At 46.5% G+C, this 14,976-nt stretch overlaps 2 protein-coding genes across 3 annotated transcripts in view; both read right to left on the bottom strand.

Moving 5' to 3' along the window:
• Nucleotides 1–409: 409 nt before the first annotated feature.
• On the bottom strand, nt 410–13,213 carry LOC101448032 (lysosomal alpha-mannosidase). Its single transcript, XM_082958722.1, has 23 exons — nt 13,066–13,213; nt 12,565–12,667; nt 12,064–12,237; nt 11,528–11,721; nt 10,742–10,874; nt 9,923–10,068; nt 7,304–7,503; nt 7,021–7,141; nt 6,508–6,586; nt 5,748–5,857; nt 5,458–5,565; nt 5,254–5,370; nt 4,694–5,092; nt 4,400–4,497; nt 3,143–3,263; nt 2,870–2,988; nt 2,594–2,695; nt 2,391–2,478; nt 2,087–2,167; nt 1,753–1,977; nt 1,392–1,541; nt 947–1,049; nt 410–787 (listed from the first exon to the last, which is right to left on the bottom strand). The coding sequence occupies exons 1-23, from the start codon at nt 13,207–13,209 to the stop codon at nt 684–686; spliced, it is 3,219 nt and encodes a 1,072-aa protein (XP_082814848.1). The 5' UTR covers nt 13,210–13,213; the 3' UTR covers nt 410–683.
• A 106-nt stretch (nt 13,214–13,319) lies between these two features.
• The window catches only part of LOC106593677 (E3 ubiquitin-protein ligase TRIM47), a 9,743-nt gene continuing 8,086 nt past the window's right edge, over nt 13,320–14,976 (bottom strand). For both annotated transcript variants that reach the window (XM_014185053.3, XM_014185057.3), the window contains exon 8: nt 13,320–14,882. In XM_014185053.3, coding sequence (XP_014040528.1) covers nt 14,578–14,882 — 305 coding nt within the window. In that variant the 3' untranslated portion in view covers nt 13,320–14,577. The remainder of the gene's footprint in view (nt 14,883–14,976) is intronic.

Genomic DNA, 14,976 nt, shown 5'->3' with positions numbered 1-14,976 from the left:
AAATAGCTTTTACTGATGGTTCATTTTTAGAACAGCTGTTGTGTACTGTGCTTTGACTTCCATTGTAGCGAATACATGTACATCTTATAATCATGTGGCGGAATGGGTGAGTAAATACAACCTGGGTTTAATATCAGCTGCACATGCATCACTGATTCAACACAAAAGCACTTCAATTCTGATCTTTTGCCACTAAGTTGTCTTATGACCAATCAGATTGGATCTTTTGCCCATAATTGGGCTGCCTGTGTAAATGCAGCCTAAACCACTCAATTACCAAAGGCACATTCGAGAGAAATAAAAATCACTTATTGCACAGAATATTCACTCAGCATGTAGTAAATATATATTGGTAACAGGTGTGTGTGTGTGAAGTTTTTGTCATTTAGTAATAAGTAGTTACAGAAAATGGCTTTGAAATACCAGAAAGGTTGTGGTATTGGCACTGTAAAATTACAACATAAAGGAATTGTTCAGCGACTTCAAACAAGCTCTTTTCTAGGAGCTGTCAAATGAATTATGACCAGAAAATCCTGTTCATTTGATTCATGTACACAGACTCCAAATTATTTACAGCCGATCAAGGCAGTGAGTTCATAATTGTTAAACCACAGGTATTGGTTGATTGCTACTGCATTGCCGATTGATCATTGGCTAGTTCTGGAACGGAGGTTGGTGATTGACTATCTCTGCCTGACACGGAGCAGGAAGGTGCGTATCTCCATGGGCTTGAGGTTCACCTCCCACACAGAGGGGTCTCCCCCTCTCTTCGGCAGGGGCATCGCACCTGAGACAAACGGAGACAACAGGCATCAAGTTCTGTACAAAGGAATTGCTACAATAAAGCAGGCCAGCGGTCTTCACTCGTCCTAGAGGGCTGAGTAAGCAGACAGTTAAAGGAGTTTGTTAGACCTGTGTGATGCAGCCCTGATAAAGCCAAGTGTACCTGACTCCGCCTTCCAGTCCAGACGCGTCATCTCATCCTTCCACTGATTGGCTGACAGGTTCATCTCGGACACGCCCAGCACGTCCAGAGTGGAGAACAGCTTCTACAGAGAGTAGAGAATGGACCATCTGTTTAGCTTTCATGTTTTTAAAGTGGTTTGAAATGAATTAACATCACGTTGAGACAGGAATGTATAGTATTAGTAAAAGGTTTCACTTTATGGCTCGTATGTGTGGGACTTCTGAACCTGTAGGTTGACAGTTCATCTTGCTCTCCCTAGCCCGATACTGATGCTGCAGTCTGAGCAGCACTGTGTGTGTGTTCACCACTAACCTGACAGTGAGACTGAATGCTCCTTGCTCTCCTGGGCTTGCTGCTGGGGCTCCAGCCTTAGAACCACCGTCTCTGTATGGTGTGTGTATAAACAGTATTACATATCACTAACCTGCAGATTAACAGTAACAGGCTGGGAATGCTCCTTGCTCTCTGAGGCTTGGTACTGATGCTCCAGTCTGAGCAGCACTGAGTCCTGGTCCCACTGAGACACTGTCAACAGGTGAACAGCAGGGGGCAGCCCTGCCTGTAGCCCAGAGAACTGAGGTGGGAAGAGTTAAAAGTGACACACATTTCATCTGCAGGGCTGACAACTGTTTCTCAATCAGCCTCCTCCTTTCCTAGATTCCTCACATCTTTCTCAAAATCCATTGAAGAAGGCCTGAGGGGCAGAACCTTCTCCAATACGGTTGAGAAAGAGGCAAGGAGATAGGAGAACTTGAGAATCATTTGAGATGGGCTCTATCTCTCACCTCCAGTCTGGTACTAGGGTGCAGCTCTCCGTCGGTGAACGAGATGAGAGGCTGCAGTACCACTTCCTGTGCTAGGGGGCGGTGTGTGTCAGCGGCCGTGGCAGGGGGGCTGAGGGAGAGGAGGAGGCGACCACGGACCACCAAGCCTTCTGGGTAAATGTCAGACGTCTCGTTGAGGGGCTCACCTACACCCCGGACGTCATCGTACAGCAACCTGCGGTGGAGCTGGGGGTGATGGTGTGGGTCAGATGGGATAAACGTGAGGCACAAAGAGAGACAGGGTGTGGAGCCGGGGGAAAGAGGAGACAGGTGAAAAATGAGAGTCGTGTGTTACCATGATCTCCAGAGATCCATCCTGGATGCTGCCTCCTCCCTGAGAACGGTCCGTCACTACAGTCAGCTGGTCCTGGTCATCCTACACACACACACACACGATTTACTATTGTCAGATAATATCACGTAAACTTCACATGCATTTTTAGAACAGAGTGAAGAGAACAGGAGGGAGAGTCAGAGTTTTGAACCAGAAGGCTACCACAGAAAAAGGAACTGTAAGTGGGAAGAGGAAAAGAAAGTGCATGATCATGAGAGAAGGAAGAGAGTGTGGCAGACAGGGGTGTATGACCAATGAGACACACCTTAATGTAAGCTCTAGAGTTGATTGGATAGTAGTTGCCAGCAATTGGCTCAGACTGTTTCAGGTCCCACGTGGGTCGGTAGTCTTTCCTGTCAGAGACAGATATACTTGGCATTAGGGTGTATACTGTATGTGTCGGAATACAGTACTCCATGAACACATACTGATGCGTAGATTTGGGAAACACACACACAGGTTCCTCACCGTCTCTGCAGCACCTCTCTGCCATTAGAGTCGGTGTAGAAGACACCAGAGGAGTTGATGCTGCTGTCTAGACGACTTATCACCTCTTTACCCAGGTCATCACTGATGCGAGAGAGAACATGATACACTATAGTCTATGGTACAGGAATACTTTCTAGTCCGTTCAAGACTCATTCCATCTGCCAGACATTCACAGGTTGTCTCAATAACATGCCATTCTCCTTCCAGTGCATTATCTGTGACCAGGCCCCATGTGGCTCTGAGCCCTTTACTCACCCTATAGGCACCGGGCCTACAGTCCACTCCAGTTCCAGAGCCCTGCTGTCTGTGTAGAGACGGACCACCTGAGAGACCCAGGGACTAAACCACTGTCTCACCTCCTGCACCACAGAATTCTGATGGAGGAGGGGGGAGAAGGGGGTTAAGGCAGAGACAAGAAATTGTGAGATGACTGGAATGATTCTCTTGAACGTTTAGTGGGTCTTCTGCATATTGAATTATATTGAAACACAAGTAAATACACTACATGAAGTATAATGTAGTAGGAACCTGTAGTGTTTCTATCTTAGCTGTCTTGCTGATGATGAAGGGGGTGGAGGTGTTAGGTCTGAAGATGTAGGCCCCTGACATCTGAATACTGTCTGAGTTGTTACCATCGCTGGCGTTGTACCTGGAGAAACATACACAGAACAAAGATGACAGAACATCCCTCAATGTAACAATGCTAGAACAGTGAGAGTAAAGAAGAAGAAGGGAAGGATGGGGAGAGAGACTATGAGAGGGAGAAATAATTATGGAAGGGTATAGAGAATAGGAAGGAGTGGTAGAGAGAGAGGGAAGGGTAGAGGGAAATGGAGAGGTAGAGAGAGGGAAGGGTAGAGAGAGAGGGAAGGGTAGAGGGAAATGGAGAGGTAGAGAGAGGGAAGGGTAGAGAGAGGGAAGGGTAGAGAGAGGGAAGGGTAGAGGGAAATGGAGAGGTAGAGAGAGGGAAGGGTAGAGAGAGGGAAGGGTAGAGAGAGGGAAGGGTAGAGGGAAATGGAGAGGTAGAGAGAGGGAAGGGTAGAGAGAAATGGAGAGGTAGAGAGAGGGAAGGGTTGAGAGAAATGGAGAGGTAGAGAGAAATGGAGAGGTAGAGAGAGGGAAGGGTTGAGAGAAATTGAGAGGTAGAGAGAGGGAAGGGTAGAGAGAAATGGAGAGGTAGAGAGAGGGAAGGGTAGAGAGAGGGAAGGGTGGAGAGAGGGAAGGGTAGAGGGAAATGGAGAGGTAGAGAGAGGGAAGGGTAGAGAGAAATGGAGAGGTAGAGAGAGGGAAGGGTTGAGAGAAATGGAGAGGTAGCGAGAGGGAAGGGTGGAGAGAGGGAAGGGTAGAGAGAGGGAAGGGTAGAGAGAAATGGAGAGGTAGAGAGAGGGAAGGGTAGAGAGAAATGGAGAGGTAGAGAGAAATGGAGAGGTAGAGAGAGGGAAGGGTAGAGAGAGGGAAGGGTAGAGAGAAATGGAGAGGTAGAGAGAGGGAAGGGTAGAGAGAAATGGAGAGGTAGAGAGAAATGGAGAGGTAGAGAGAGGGAAGGGTTGAGAGAGGGAAGGGTAGAGAGAAATGGAGAGGTAGAGAGAGGGAAGGGTAGAGAGAAATGGAGAGGTAGAGAGAGGGAAGGGTAGAGAGAAATGGAGAGGTAGAGAGAGGGAAGGGTAGAGAGAGGGAAGGGTAGAGAGAAATGGAGAGGTAGAGAGAGGGAAGGGTTGAGAGAAATGGAGGTAGAGAGAGGGAAGGGTAGAGAGAGGGTAGAGGTAGAGAGTAAGTAGTACGGACCAGTAGAAGTTCTGTGACAGTTTGACAGTCTGTTGTGTCTCCAGGTTACTGAGGCTGCTGAGGAGACCCGTCTCTGGGTCAAAGGTCACCCTGAGAAACTAGAGGAGACACGTCAAAGTGACAGAACAGGTGACATCCAAACCTAAAAACCTAGATGCAATACTTTTCCAACTGACTTTATGCATTGATATGTCATCATTAATGGAGACATTATACATTTTGGAATATATCAATACATCAAATATTTGCTTTCATAGTAGAAAGTAAGTTTTTGTACAGCCATAAGACCCAGACCTTGTTCTGTATAGCCTTGGGAGCCCTGGGCAGTGGAGAGGACTGTGGAGATGGAGGGCCGTTCTGGAGCAGGGAGACAGAGGACTGTGGAGATGGAGGGCCGTTCTGGAGCAGGGAGACAGAGGACTGTGGAGATGGAGGGCCGTTCTGGAGCAGGGAGACAGAGGACTGTGGAGATGGAGGGCCGTTCTGGAGCAGGGAGACAGAGGACTGTGGAGATGGAGGGCCGTTCTGGAGCAGGGAGACAGAGGACTGTGGAGATGGAGGGCCGTTCTGGAGCAGGGAGACAGAGTAGGTGCTGTAGCCCAGGGGAGGGGCCTGAACCTGGAACAACAGCTCGTTGACAGCGTACCCCCTGTCCCTCCGCACCGCCGCTGTGGCCTGGGACACGGGGACCACCTGAGGGGAGGGGGGGGGGAATAGAGTGGGGGGGGGGTTACGGAACGCACAAACACACAAGTCGTACACAAAACGCAAATACACACACAATACATAACTGTCATAACAAAGGTTATTGAACAAATACATATGACAACCATTATCAGAACAGACAGACCAACCTGACTGTCCACAGCCTTGCCCTTAGCGTCTGAGATACTGTAGGTCGTCCCGTTCACTGGCAGTCTAACTGGCCAACTGACTGGGCGAGCTAGAGGGTTGTACACGTTCACTGAGAACTGACAGAGAAACATGGAAAAAGAGAGGAGGGGAATTTAACTTCACGGAATTGTGAGTGTGTGTGTGTGTGTGTGTGCCCGTGTTACCTTCTTGCTGGTCTCTGTGAGGGGACACACACTGATGTTGAGGTGTTCACAGTAAACACGAGGAGCAGGTGATCCACTCAGAGAGGATAGAGTGTTACTGACCAACACCTGGGACAGAGGGGATGAGAGAGAGAGGTTATACACACTGTACAGTAATATACCTTACACTAATGTATCCTATAGTCCTCCACACAGCGGGGAGAGACAGATGGAGAGGCAATCATACACAGTTCATCTAACAAGAGAGACTGTATGGATCAATAGAAAGAACAGGCACACATGGTGGGTACCTGGCAGTGTGCCCAGCCGTTGGCCAGTCTCCTAGCGTAGTCGTTGGCAACGTGTTGCTTTTCCGTCCCGGATACGGCGTCGTGATGCTGAGCCACTGCCATGGCCTTCTCTACCAATCACAACACAGAACACTCCCCGTCAACCTCGCCGTCCTCTAATCAGCTTCAAGCTTATTAATAAGGATGCTAGTATTAATAAGAAGGATGCTAGTGTTAATAAGCAGGATGCTAGTATTAATAAGAAGGATGCTAGTGTTAATAAGAAGGATGCTAGTATTAATAAGAAGGATGCTAGTATTAATAAGAAGGATGCTAGTATTAATAAGAAGGATGCTAGTATTAATAAGAAGGATGCTAGTGTTAATAAGAAGGATGCTAGTGTTAATAAGAAGGATGCTAGTGTTAATAAGAAGGATGCTAGTATTAATAAGAAGGATGCTAGTATTAATAAGAAGGATGCTAGTATTAATAAGAAGGATGCTAGTATTAATAAGAAGGATGCTAGTATTAATAAGAAGGATGCTAGTATTAATAAGAAGGATGCTAGTATTAATAAGAAGGATGCTAGTATTAATAAGAAGGATGCTAGTATTAATAAGAAGGATGCTAGTATTAATAAGAAGGATGCTAGTATTAATAAGAAGGATGCTAGTATGGACATTGAAACAGAGTCTGACTGCCACTAGGCTTAGTCAACTCATGTAGTGACGATGAATTAGTGCACTTGAATGTGATGAAAGTGTGTACACTAGACACTTACTCAGGGTCTCACTGTCTCCAGCTCCAAAGGGACCTTTCCTTGAGATGGGACCACCAAGGACCTCCAGCTGATTACACGTCTGAAACCAGAGGGAGGAGAGGAATGATGCATTAACCAAGTCTCCAGACATGGCCTCAGTGTGGGACTACTGAACTGTCATCCCTGAGGGAATGCGTGCTGGCTTTGTATGAAAAATGTACAAGCTGTCAAATCCATGATTCCTCACCACCCTCTGGAAAGCTCATTGGAGAAGAGGCTCCAAGTCCCTCCCCTTCGACCTCCTCCTCCAACGAGGAGGAATCAATGGCCGCGTTTGACATAAAGCCAACTTTAAAGGCAAGTCGAGACTGCCTGAACTACAAATCACCTTACATCATCAATAACTGCTCAATATTACATGTAGATCAGTCAGTCAGTCAGTCACAACTTGTCCATGACACATCACGGTTTTGAGGCTCTCAAACACAGCGTGGCAGCTTTTCAGACAAAGCCATTGAGGTTTGAGTGGTGTACCTGCAGGTAGCTGTTGCTGATCCTCTCATAGCGTTTCAGGGCTGGACGGCTGGTGAAATATCCTGTCCAGAAGTCATGAGCTGAGTCAGCATAGGGGAAGAAATCATCCCTTTTCAGAGGCCTGACGGGGGTGGGGGGTGGGGGAGAGAGAAGATAGAGAAAACATTTAAATGACCTGTACATAATTTAAGGTAACAGAACATTGACTTCAGAGCCGTTACTCTGACTAGCTATACATAGTATAGTATAGTATTCTAAGAGAATCATATAGTTCATATAGTACCATGTGAGGTTAGCCCTGTGTAGCTCCTGTAGGTAACAGGAGGGTGTAGAGTAGAGAACATTGACTTCAGAGCCGTTACTCTGCTTCTGGTTGACGTAGCGAATGAGCTTGTCCAGGTTCTTATACCACAGGTTGGCGTTCTCATACTGGAAGTCTGACCCCATAGTCATTATGATGTGGTTGGTTTTATACACCAACGCCTGGTGCAGGGGAGAAGAGAGAGAAACAGTGTGTGTCTTATTATGACTAACCTGTGTGTGTGTGTGTGTGTGTGTGTGACCGACCTGTATGTGTGGGTCTCGTCTCCAACCTGTATGTGTGCGTCTCGTCTCTAACCTGTATGTGTGTCTCATCTCTAACCTGTATGTGTGGGTCTCGTCTCCAACCTGTATGTGTGGGTCTCATCTCTAACCTGTATGTGTGCGTCTCGTCTCTAACCTGTATGTGTGGGTCTCATCTCTAACCTGTATGTGTGTGTCTCATCTCTAACCTGTATGTGTGGGTCTCGTCTCTAACCTGTATGTGTGGGTCTCATCTTTAACCTGTATGTGTGGGTCTCATCTCTAACCTGTATGTGTGGGTCTCATCTTTAACCTGTATGTGTGGGTCTCATCTCTAACCTGTATGTGTGGGTCTCGTCTCTAACCTGTATGTGTGCGTCTCGTCTCTAACCTGTATGTGTGCGTCTCGTCTCTAACCTGTATGTGTGCGTCTCATCTCTAACCTGTATGTGTGAGTCTCGTCTCTAACCTGTATGTGTGGGTCTCGTCTCTAACCTGTATGTGTGTGTCTCATCTCTAACCTGTATGTGTGGGTCTCGTCTCTAACCTGTATGTGTGCGTCTCGTCTCTAACCTGTATGTGTGCGTCTCGTCTCTAACCTGTATGTGTGCGTCTCGTCTCTAACCTGTATGTGTGGGTCTCGTCTCTAACCTGTATGTGTGGGTCTCATCTCTAACCTGTATGTGTGGGTCTCATCTCTAACCTGTATGTGTGGGTCTCATCTCTAACCTGTATGTGTGGGTCTCATCTCTAACCTGTATGTGTGGGTCTCATCTCTAACCTGTATGTGTGCGTCTCGTCTCTAACCTGTATGTGTGGGTCTCATCTCTAACCTGTATGTGTGGGTCTCATCTCTAACCTGTATGTGGGTCTCATCTCTAACCTGTATGTGTGTATGTGTGTGTCTCATCTCTAACCTGTATGTGTGTGTCTCATCTCTAACCTGTATGTGTGTGTCTCATCTCTAACCTGTATGTGTGTGTCTCATCTCTAACCTGTATGTGTGGGTCTCATCTCTAACCTGTATGTGTGGGTCTCATCTCTAACCTGTATGTGTGTGTCTCATCTCTAACCTGTATGTGTGGGTCTCATCTCTAACCTGTATGTGTGGGTCTCATCTCTAACCTGTATGTGTGTGTCTCATCTCTAACCTGTATGTGTGTGTCTCATCTCTAACCTGTATGTGTGTGTCTCATCTCTAACCTGTATGTGTGTGGTCTCATCTCTAACCTGTATGTGTGGGTCTCATCTCTAACCTGTATGTGTGGGTCTCATCTCTAACCTGTATGTGTGGGTCTCATCTCTAACCTGTATGTGTGGGTCTCATCTCTAACCTGTATGTGTGGGTCTCATCTCTAACCTGTATGTGTGGGTCTCATCTCTAACCTGTATGTGTGGGTCTCATCTCTAACCTGTATGTGTGCGTCTCATCTCTAACCTGTATGTGTGTCTCATCTCTAACCTGTATGTGTGTGTCTCATCTCTAACCTGTATGTGTGTGTCTCATCTCTAACCTGTATGTGTGTGTCTCATCTCTAACCTGTATGTGTGCGTCTCATCTCTAACCTGTATGTGTGTCTCATCTCTAACCTGTATGTGTGGGTCTCATCTCTAACCTGTATGTGTGTCTCATCTCTAACCTGTATGTGTGTGTCTCATCTCTAACCTGTATGTGCGTCTCATCTCTAACCTGTAGGTGTGGGTCTCATCTCTAACCTGTATGTGTGTCTCATCTCTAACCTGTATGTGTGGGTCTCATCTCTAACCTGTATGTGTGGGTCTCATCTCTAACCTGTATGTGTGCGTCTCGTCTCTAACATGTATGTGTGGGTCTCGTCTCTAACCTGTATGTGTGCGTCTCGTCTCTAACCTGTATGTGTGCGTCTCATCTCTAACCTGTATGTGTGGGTCTCATCTCTAACCTGTATGTGTGCGTCTCGTCTCTAACCTGTATGTGTGGGTCTCATCTCTAACCTGTATGTGTGGGTCTCATCTCTAACCTGTATGTGTGCGTCTCATCTCTAACCTGTATGTGTGGGTCTCATCTCTAACCTGTATGTGTGCGTCTCGTCTCTAACCTGTATGTGTGCGTCTCGTCTCTAACCTGTATGTGTGCGTCTCATCTCTAACCTGTATGTGTGCGTCTCATCTCTAACCTGTATGTGTGGGTCTCATCTCTAACCTGTATGTGTGGGTCTCATCTCTAACCTGTATGTGTGCGTCTCATCTCTAACCTGTATGTGTGGGTCTCATCTCTAACCTGTATGTGTGCGTCTCATCTCTAACCTGTATGTGTGCGTCTCATCTCTAACCTGTATGTGTGCGTCTCATCTCTAACCTGTCCCTGTGCGATGTGGAGGAACCTGGTCACCACATCGTCAACATTATAGTCCTCCAGATCAGGGTCGTCTCTGATTGGTGGATCGTCACATGACTGGTCCCAACAGAAGCCCTCCGGAGGGTTGTACCCGTTAGGGAGGATACCTGGAGGAGAGGGGGCTGGGTTAGGCTACTGGGGTGCTAGGGGTCAGGGTTCATAGGTGGGAGGTCAGGTCAGGATTGATCACATGACTGGTCCCAACAGAAGCCCTCCGGAGGGTTGTACCCGTTAGGGAGGATACCTGGAGGAGAGGGGGCTGGGTTAGGCTACTGGGGTGCTAGGGGTCAGGGTTCATAGGTGGGAGGTCAGGTCAGGATTGATCACATGACTGGTCTCAACAGAAGCCGTCGGGAGGGTCGTACCTGTTAGGGAAGATCCCTATGGGAGAGGGAGCTAGGTTAGGCTACAGCGGTGGCTAGGGGTCAGAGGTCAGGGGTTGAAGGTGAGGTCAGTATTGATGAGGGGAGAGGGGTTTTGTCTAGAAGGGATACAGCTTTCATCAAAATTGACTTTTCGTAGCAGGTTAGGAGAATTTACACTTTTGACACAAGCTGTATCCCATCTAAACATTGACCGGGGAGACTGATGTTAGACTATAGACTACACTTGAGTGGGGAGAGAGGACAGATGTTAGTGCTGAAAGGGAAAGAGTAATATTGATGAAGAAAATGGGATATCCCAGGTCTATTGTAAAAACTGAATAGGTTGTAAGCAATATGACGCGACTACGTGAAGCTGTTGCTATATTGCTAGAGGTTGAAGGTCAAAGGTCAGTACCAGTGAAGAGGTCAGCCATAGGGGGGGTGAGGCTCTCGCTGGCCCTCCACAACATCTCCTGTTCCCTGGCTACCATCCTCCTTTTACGATCCTGGTAGTCCAGACGACCAAAGAAGAAGCCGTCATAACCCATCTAGAACAGAGAGAACCATCAGTCAATACAATACACACACAAAAAAGCATGGTTTCATGTCACATACACCGGGTAGGTGCAGTGAAATGTGTTGTTTTACAGGGTCATCCATGGTAGTATGGCGCCGCCTGGAGCAAATTAGAGTTAAGTGCCTTCTAAATGTTTTACCTTCTCGGCTCGGGTATTCAAACCAGCAACCTTTAGGTTACTGGACCAATGTTCAACGCTAACCGCTAGGCTACCTGCCACCCATTCAATACAATAAATACATGAAGGATTCTAATCGTCCCTCTGACCTTTCAACTGAATGGAAAGATGAGGGAGACTCATGCCGTCTCGTGTTATTTCTGACTTGGAAAACTTTTGAGTAAATTTGTTTTGCCCCACTTCTATTCCCAACTTGGGAGCTCACAAGAACCTTATGACACTGACAACCTTTCAACAGACGATAGTCTTGGATGGTTGTACTATATCTATTCAGACAATGGATTTAGACATGATGGAAAAAGGACTGGAAGATATCTACCTGGGCAAGAATAGACAGAGAAAGGCTGACAGACAGGATATTGTGTGGTAGAAAAAAGACAGGAGATTGTGGGTTGTGTTCAGTAATAAGAAACATTACTGTGTGCACTAATGAATACAACCCTTACCTGTGCGAACATGGAGGCGTGCTCGCGGGCGTGCCCGAAGGGGTCGATGTGCCAGGCGACGCGGGGGCGACCGCAGTGTCCGAACGTGTCGTTGAGGAACCGCAGGCCCATGGTCATCTGGTCTATGACTGCACTGTAGTGGGTGGTTGCCTCGTCACTCATACACCAGCCCCCGTTCACAAACTCCAACCGCCCTGAGAGGAGGGAGACAAAAGTGATAACAGCAATAAAGATTTTTAACGTAATATGACTTAATCACAGGTTAAAGGGGTTATAACTGTTTATAACCTCTGAATTGCAATTTACATCTGTTCAATAACACCACCAATAGCAGTCACACACAGAAATGCTTTATCACACTGCTATAACACCTACATCCCTTCTCTCATTAACACTGCTATAACACCTACATCCCTTCTCTCATTAACCTGCTGTCTGACTGGCTCCTTCACCAGCAGTAGAAGGCGGACTCTACCGCTTTATAACTTCTCCCTGACATGTTTTATAAAGGCTCTATAACCCCTCTCTGGCCTCACCCTCATTGACTAGCTGTTTGACAGTGTTCTGCATGTCATCAGTCTGTTGTTTCCACCAGCGGTAGAAGAAGGCTGTCTCAACGTAGATGAAGCGTCTGTCAGGGTTCTTCAGCAGCTGGTCCACCACAGAGTCCAGAATGTACTGCACCCCCGCGTGCTGGATGTCATTACGGTCTGGAACGACGACAGGCAGGTTACATACACAGGTTAGACACACACACACACACACTAACGTGATAACACATATGCACACATGATACAACATCTATCATGTGGTTCACATCCACACACACACCCACCCAGTCATGAGGTCTGTAAAACCATGTGATTCTAGGTTATTGTAGGTGTTATGTATGCCTATAATAAAGTATAATAAAAGCCTCACAACTATGGTTTAAACAATGTGTCAGTTTAACTTTTAACTATACCACCTTGACCTATGACATAGCTGTTTATGAGTGTGTAGATGTGAGCCACATAATAGATGGGGGGGATACAGACCTCCATAAAAGTATTGGTCCACGGTCTTGAGCCAGCCGACGTCGTCGTGGGTGTGGGGGACCAGGTGGACGTTCAACATCCCAGGCTTGGTAGCATGACATGACTAGGATGTGTAGTACACACAATGAGAAAATAATAAGGGATTTTAGCTGGTGGCCTAATGTTATGGGAAGGAGAGAGGCATATCAGAGGCTACTTAGCTTTACAAAAATGGTAAAGTTGTAATTGTAATTTAATTAAACCACCAATGATAACAGTGCAAGACCATCCTTAGTGCAAGACTGGCTAGATCGAATGGGATTTGTAGCTTGCATTTCACGTTTTATGTGCCAGGAATATAACTTCTGCTGCTGTGTTCTCTACACGAAAATGAAAGTGTTTGAAATCGGCTAAACCTTGAAACAGTGAAGAAGTTCATCAAAGCTGCTATACCAAAACAAGGTTTAAGTGTTTCAGTCGCGTTTTTATTCACCACAATAGGGATAGGAACTATAGACGTACCTTGTATCCACATGTAGGACTTTCTTGGGGTGTTTGACGGACGGGAAAGCACCAAACGCCGCTTTGAAATATTAACAGGAGGAACACAAACGGTGTAGACACCGGAGTCGCCATCTTGGAAAACAGCCACGAGTCATGTGACATTTGTTTATGTATCGTTCCTATCATGTGACTTCCCCCAGACCACGCCCTCTAGGGACAGACCTTTTCTTTTTTATGCTTTGAAGGGGAAAATTGGAACGTTGAGAGTAAAATTGAGATTGAAAATGTATGATTGGTTTATTGAAGACAGTAACAGTTACACAGCCCACGTGAATACAAAGCTACGCATTCATTGTAATAGTCACAGAGAAATAAATGATTGAAGGAATGGGGAGGGAGAGAGACATGGGGCCATAGAAACCATAGGCTACCCAGCATAGCCTATCCCACTATTAGTCTAACTATAACTCATGAAATAATGCACTTTATAGCAAATACATATTTCCTTCATGATGATATAATGGCATTCAAAACCTTTCCAACTAATAGTATTTTGAAATAGCTACATTAGACATTCGGCTACATTGCATTTAGTTGGATTGACCTGAGCTTATTTTTCACATGATGTTATTGTTAAGTAACAGCCACAGTGATCAGTTGAATAGGGGGATTGATCAAGATGGCTTCATGGCTGCTGAAGTGAAGTCTTTGTTTACAATAGGGCCACATTGTGAATGATATTTTAATGGAGAGGCCATGCATACAATATACTGCTCAGTTCAGACTCTCCTTACACAACAACATTGTCTTTTCAGCATCACTAGTTGGGTGACTTGAGATAGGCCTAGATAAAGCTAATCAAGTAACACAACGCCTCCACGGAGTTGAGCGCAGATTAGTTTTTTTTTGGCATCGATACTTCAAAAATGATTGATTGACGTCAATGTAAATGATTAATCCCTTACAGTGGACGTATGCTGAGTTGACATTTCAGGGAGGCAGGTAGCCTAGCGGTTAAGAGTGTTGGGCCAGTAACTGAAAGGTTGCTGGTTTGAATCCCCGAGCTGGCTAAGTGAAAAAATCTGTCGATGTGCCCTTGAGTAAGGCACTTAACCTTAATGGCTCCTGTACGTTGCCCTGGATAAGAGTGTCTGCTAAATGACTGAAATGTAGAGCAACAGCAACGAGTAAACAATCAGTTGTTGGTTGTAGCTTTTAGGAGGTTCATTTTAAAACACAGTGGAGGAGTTGAGGTACCTGGCAAAGCTAAAGCAGGGTTCTGACCATAACAAGAGAGGGCAGCAGAGTTAGGTTTGGGGTCTAGGATGGGTTCCCATTGGGTCAAAAGAAGGTGTTCAGAAAGAGAGAGGTTAGGGAGCAGTAAAGAGTCAGGTAGGGTTCATGTTGGGTCCTTTCTGGGGCAGAAAAGCACATTTGTGTTTACTTGTAATCAATGGTATTTGTTCGGCAGTACGCAGGAAGAGTTCCCATTGGGTCAAAATAAGAGATCCAGAAACAGATGGGAAGAGGTTAGTTCCCGTTGTGTGTTTCATGTGGACATATCAACAGTGTGGCGTCCAGGTCTAACCGAAACGCTGGGTACAGCGGCTGAGAGAACGGACACCTGAACGTGTGGAGCAGGGAAACGGTGTCCGACGCCACACTATAGAATGACAACGCTCCCTTCTGGTGTTCCAGAAACACGCCGATCCGCGGGCACAGGGGCGCAGCTACGGTCGTCTTCCGGTTATCGTGCCACGCGGCGTACCCGGCGTGCGTGCATCTCAGACGCCATGAGTTCTCGTTCCGTCCCAGCAGACAGGGTTTTCCGCCTCCTTTAGATTAGAAAAACATTACTAGAAAACTTCACTAGGGAATCTTGATAAGAAAACCTTTGGCTGTCCCTATATAGTGCACACATTTTGTCCG

The sequence above is a fragment of the Salmo salar genome, chromosome 12 (assembly GCF_965601325.2).
Source record: "Salmo salar chromosome 12, fSalSal1, whole genome shotgun sequence".
In the NCBI taxonomy this organism is placed as follows: domain Eukaryota; kingdom Metazoa; phylum Chordata; class Actinopteri; order Salmoniformes; family Salmonidae; genus Salmo; species Salmo salar.
This window is presented reverse-complemented; position numbering and strand designations above follow the sequence as displayed.

Excerpts from the sequence above, each read along its gene's own strand:
- LOC101448032 (XM_082958722.1), bottom strand. The coding sequence starts at position 13,209 with ATGTCACATGACTCGTGGCTGTTTTCCAAGATGGCGACTCCGGTGTCT. Across the intron at positions 7,142-7,303 it reads CACAGGGCTAACCTCACATG|GCCTCTGAAAAGGGATGATT; the intron begins GTACTATATGAA and ends CACCCCCGTCAG. Across the intron at positions 2,479-2,593 it reads AGAGAGGTGCTGCAGAGACG|GAAAGACTACCGACCCACGT; the intron begins GTGAGGAACCTG and ends TGTCTCTGACAG.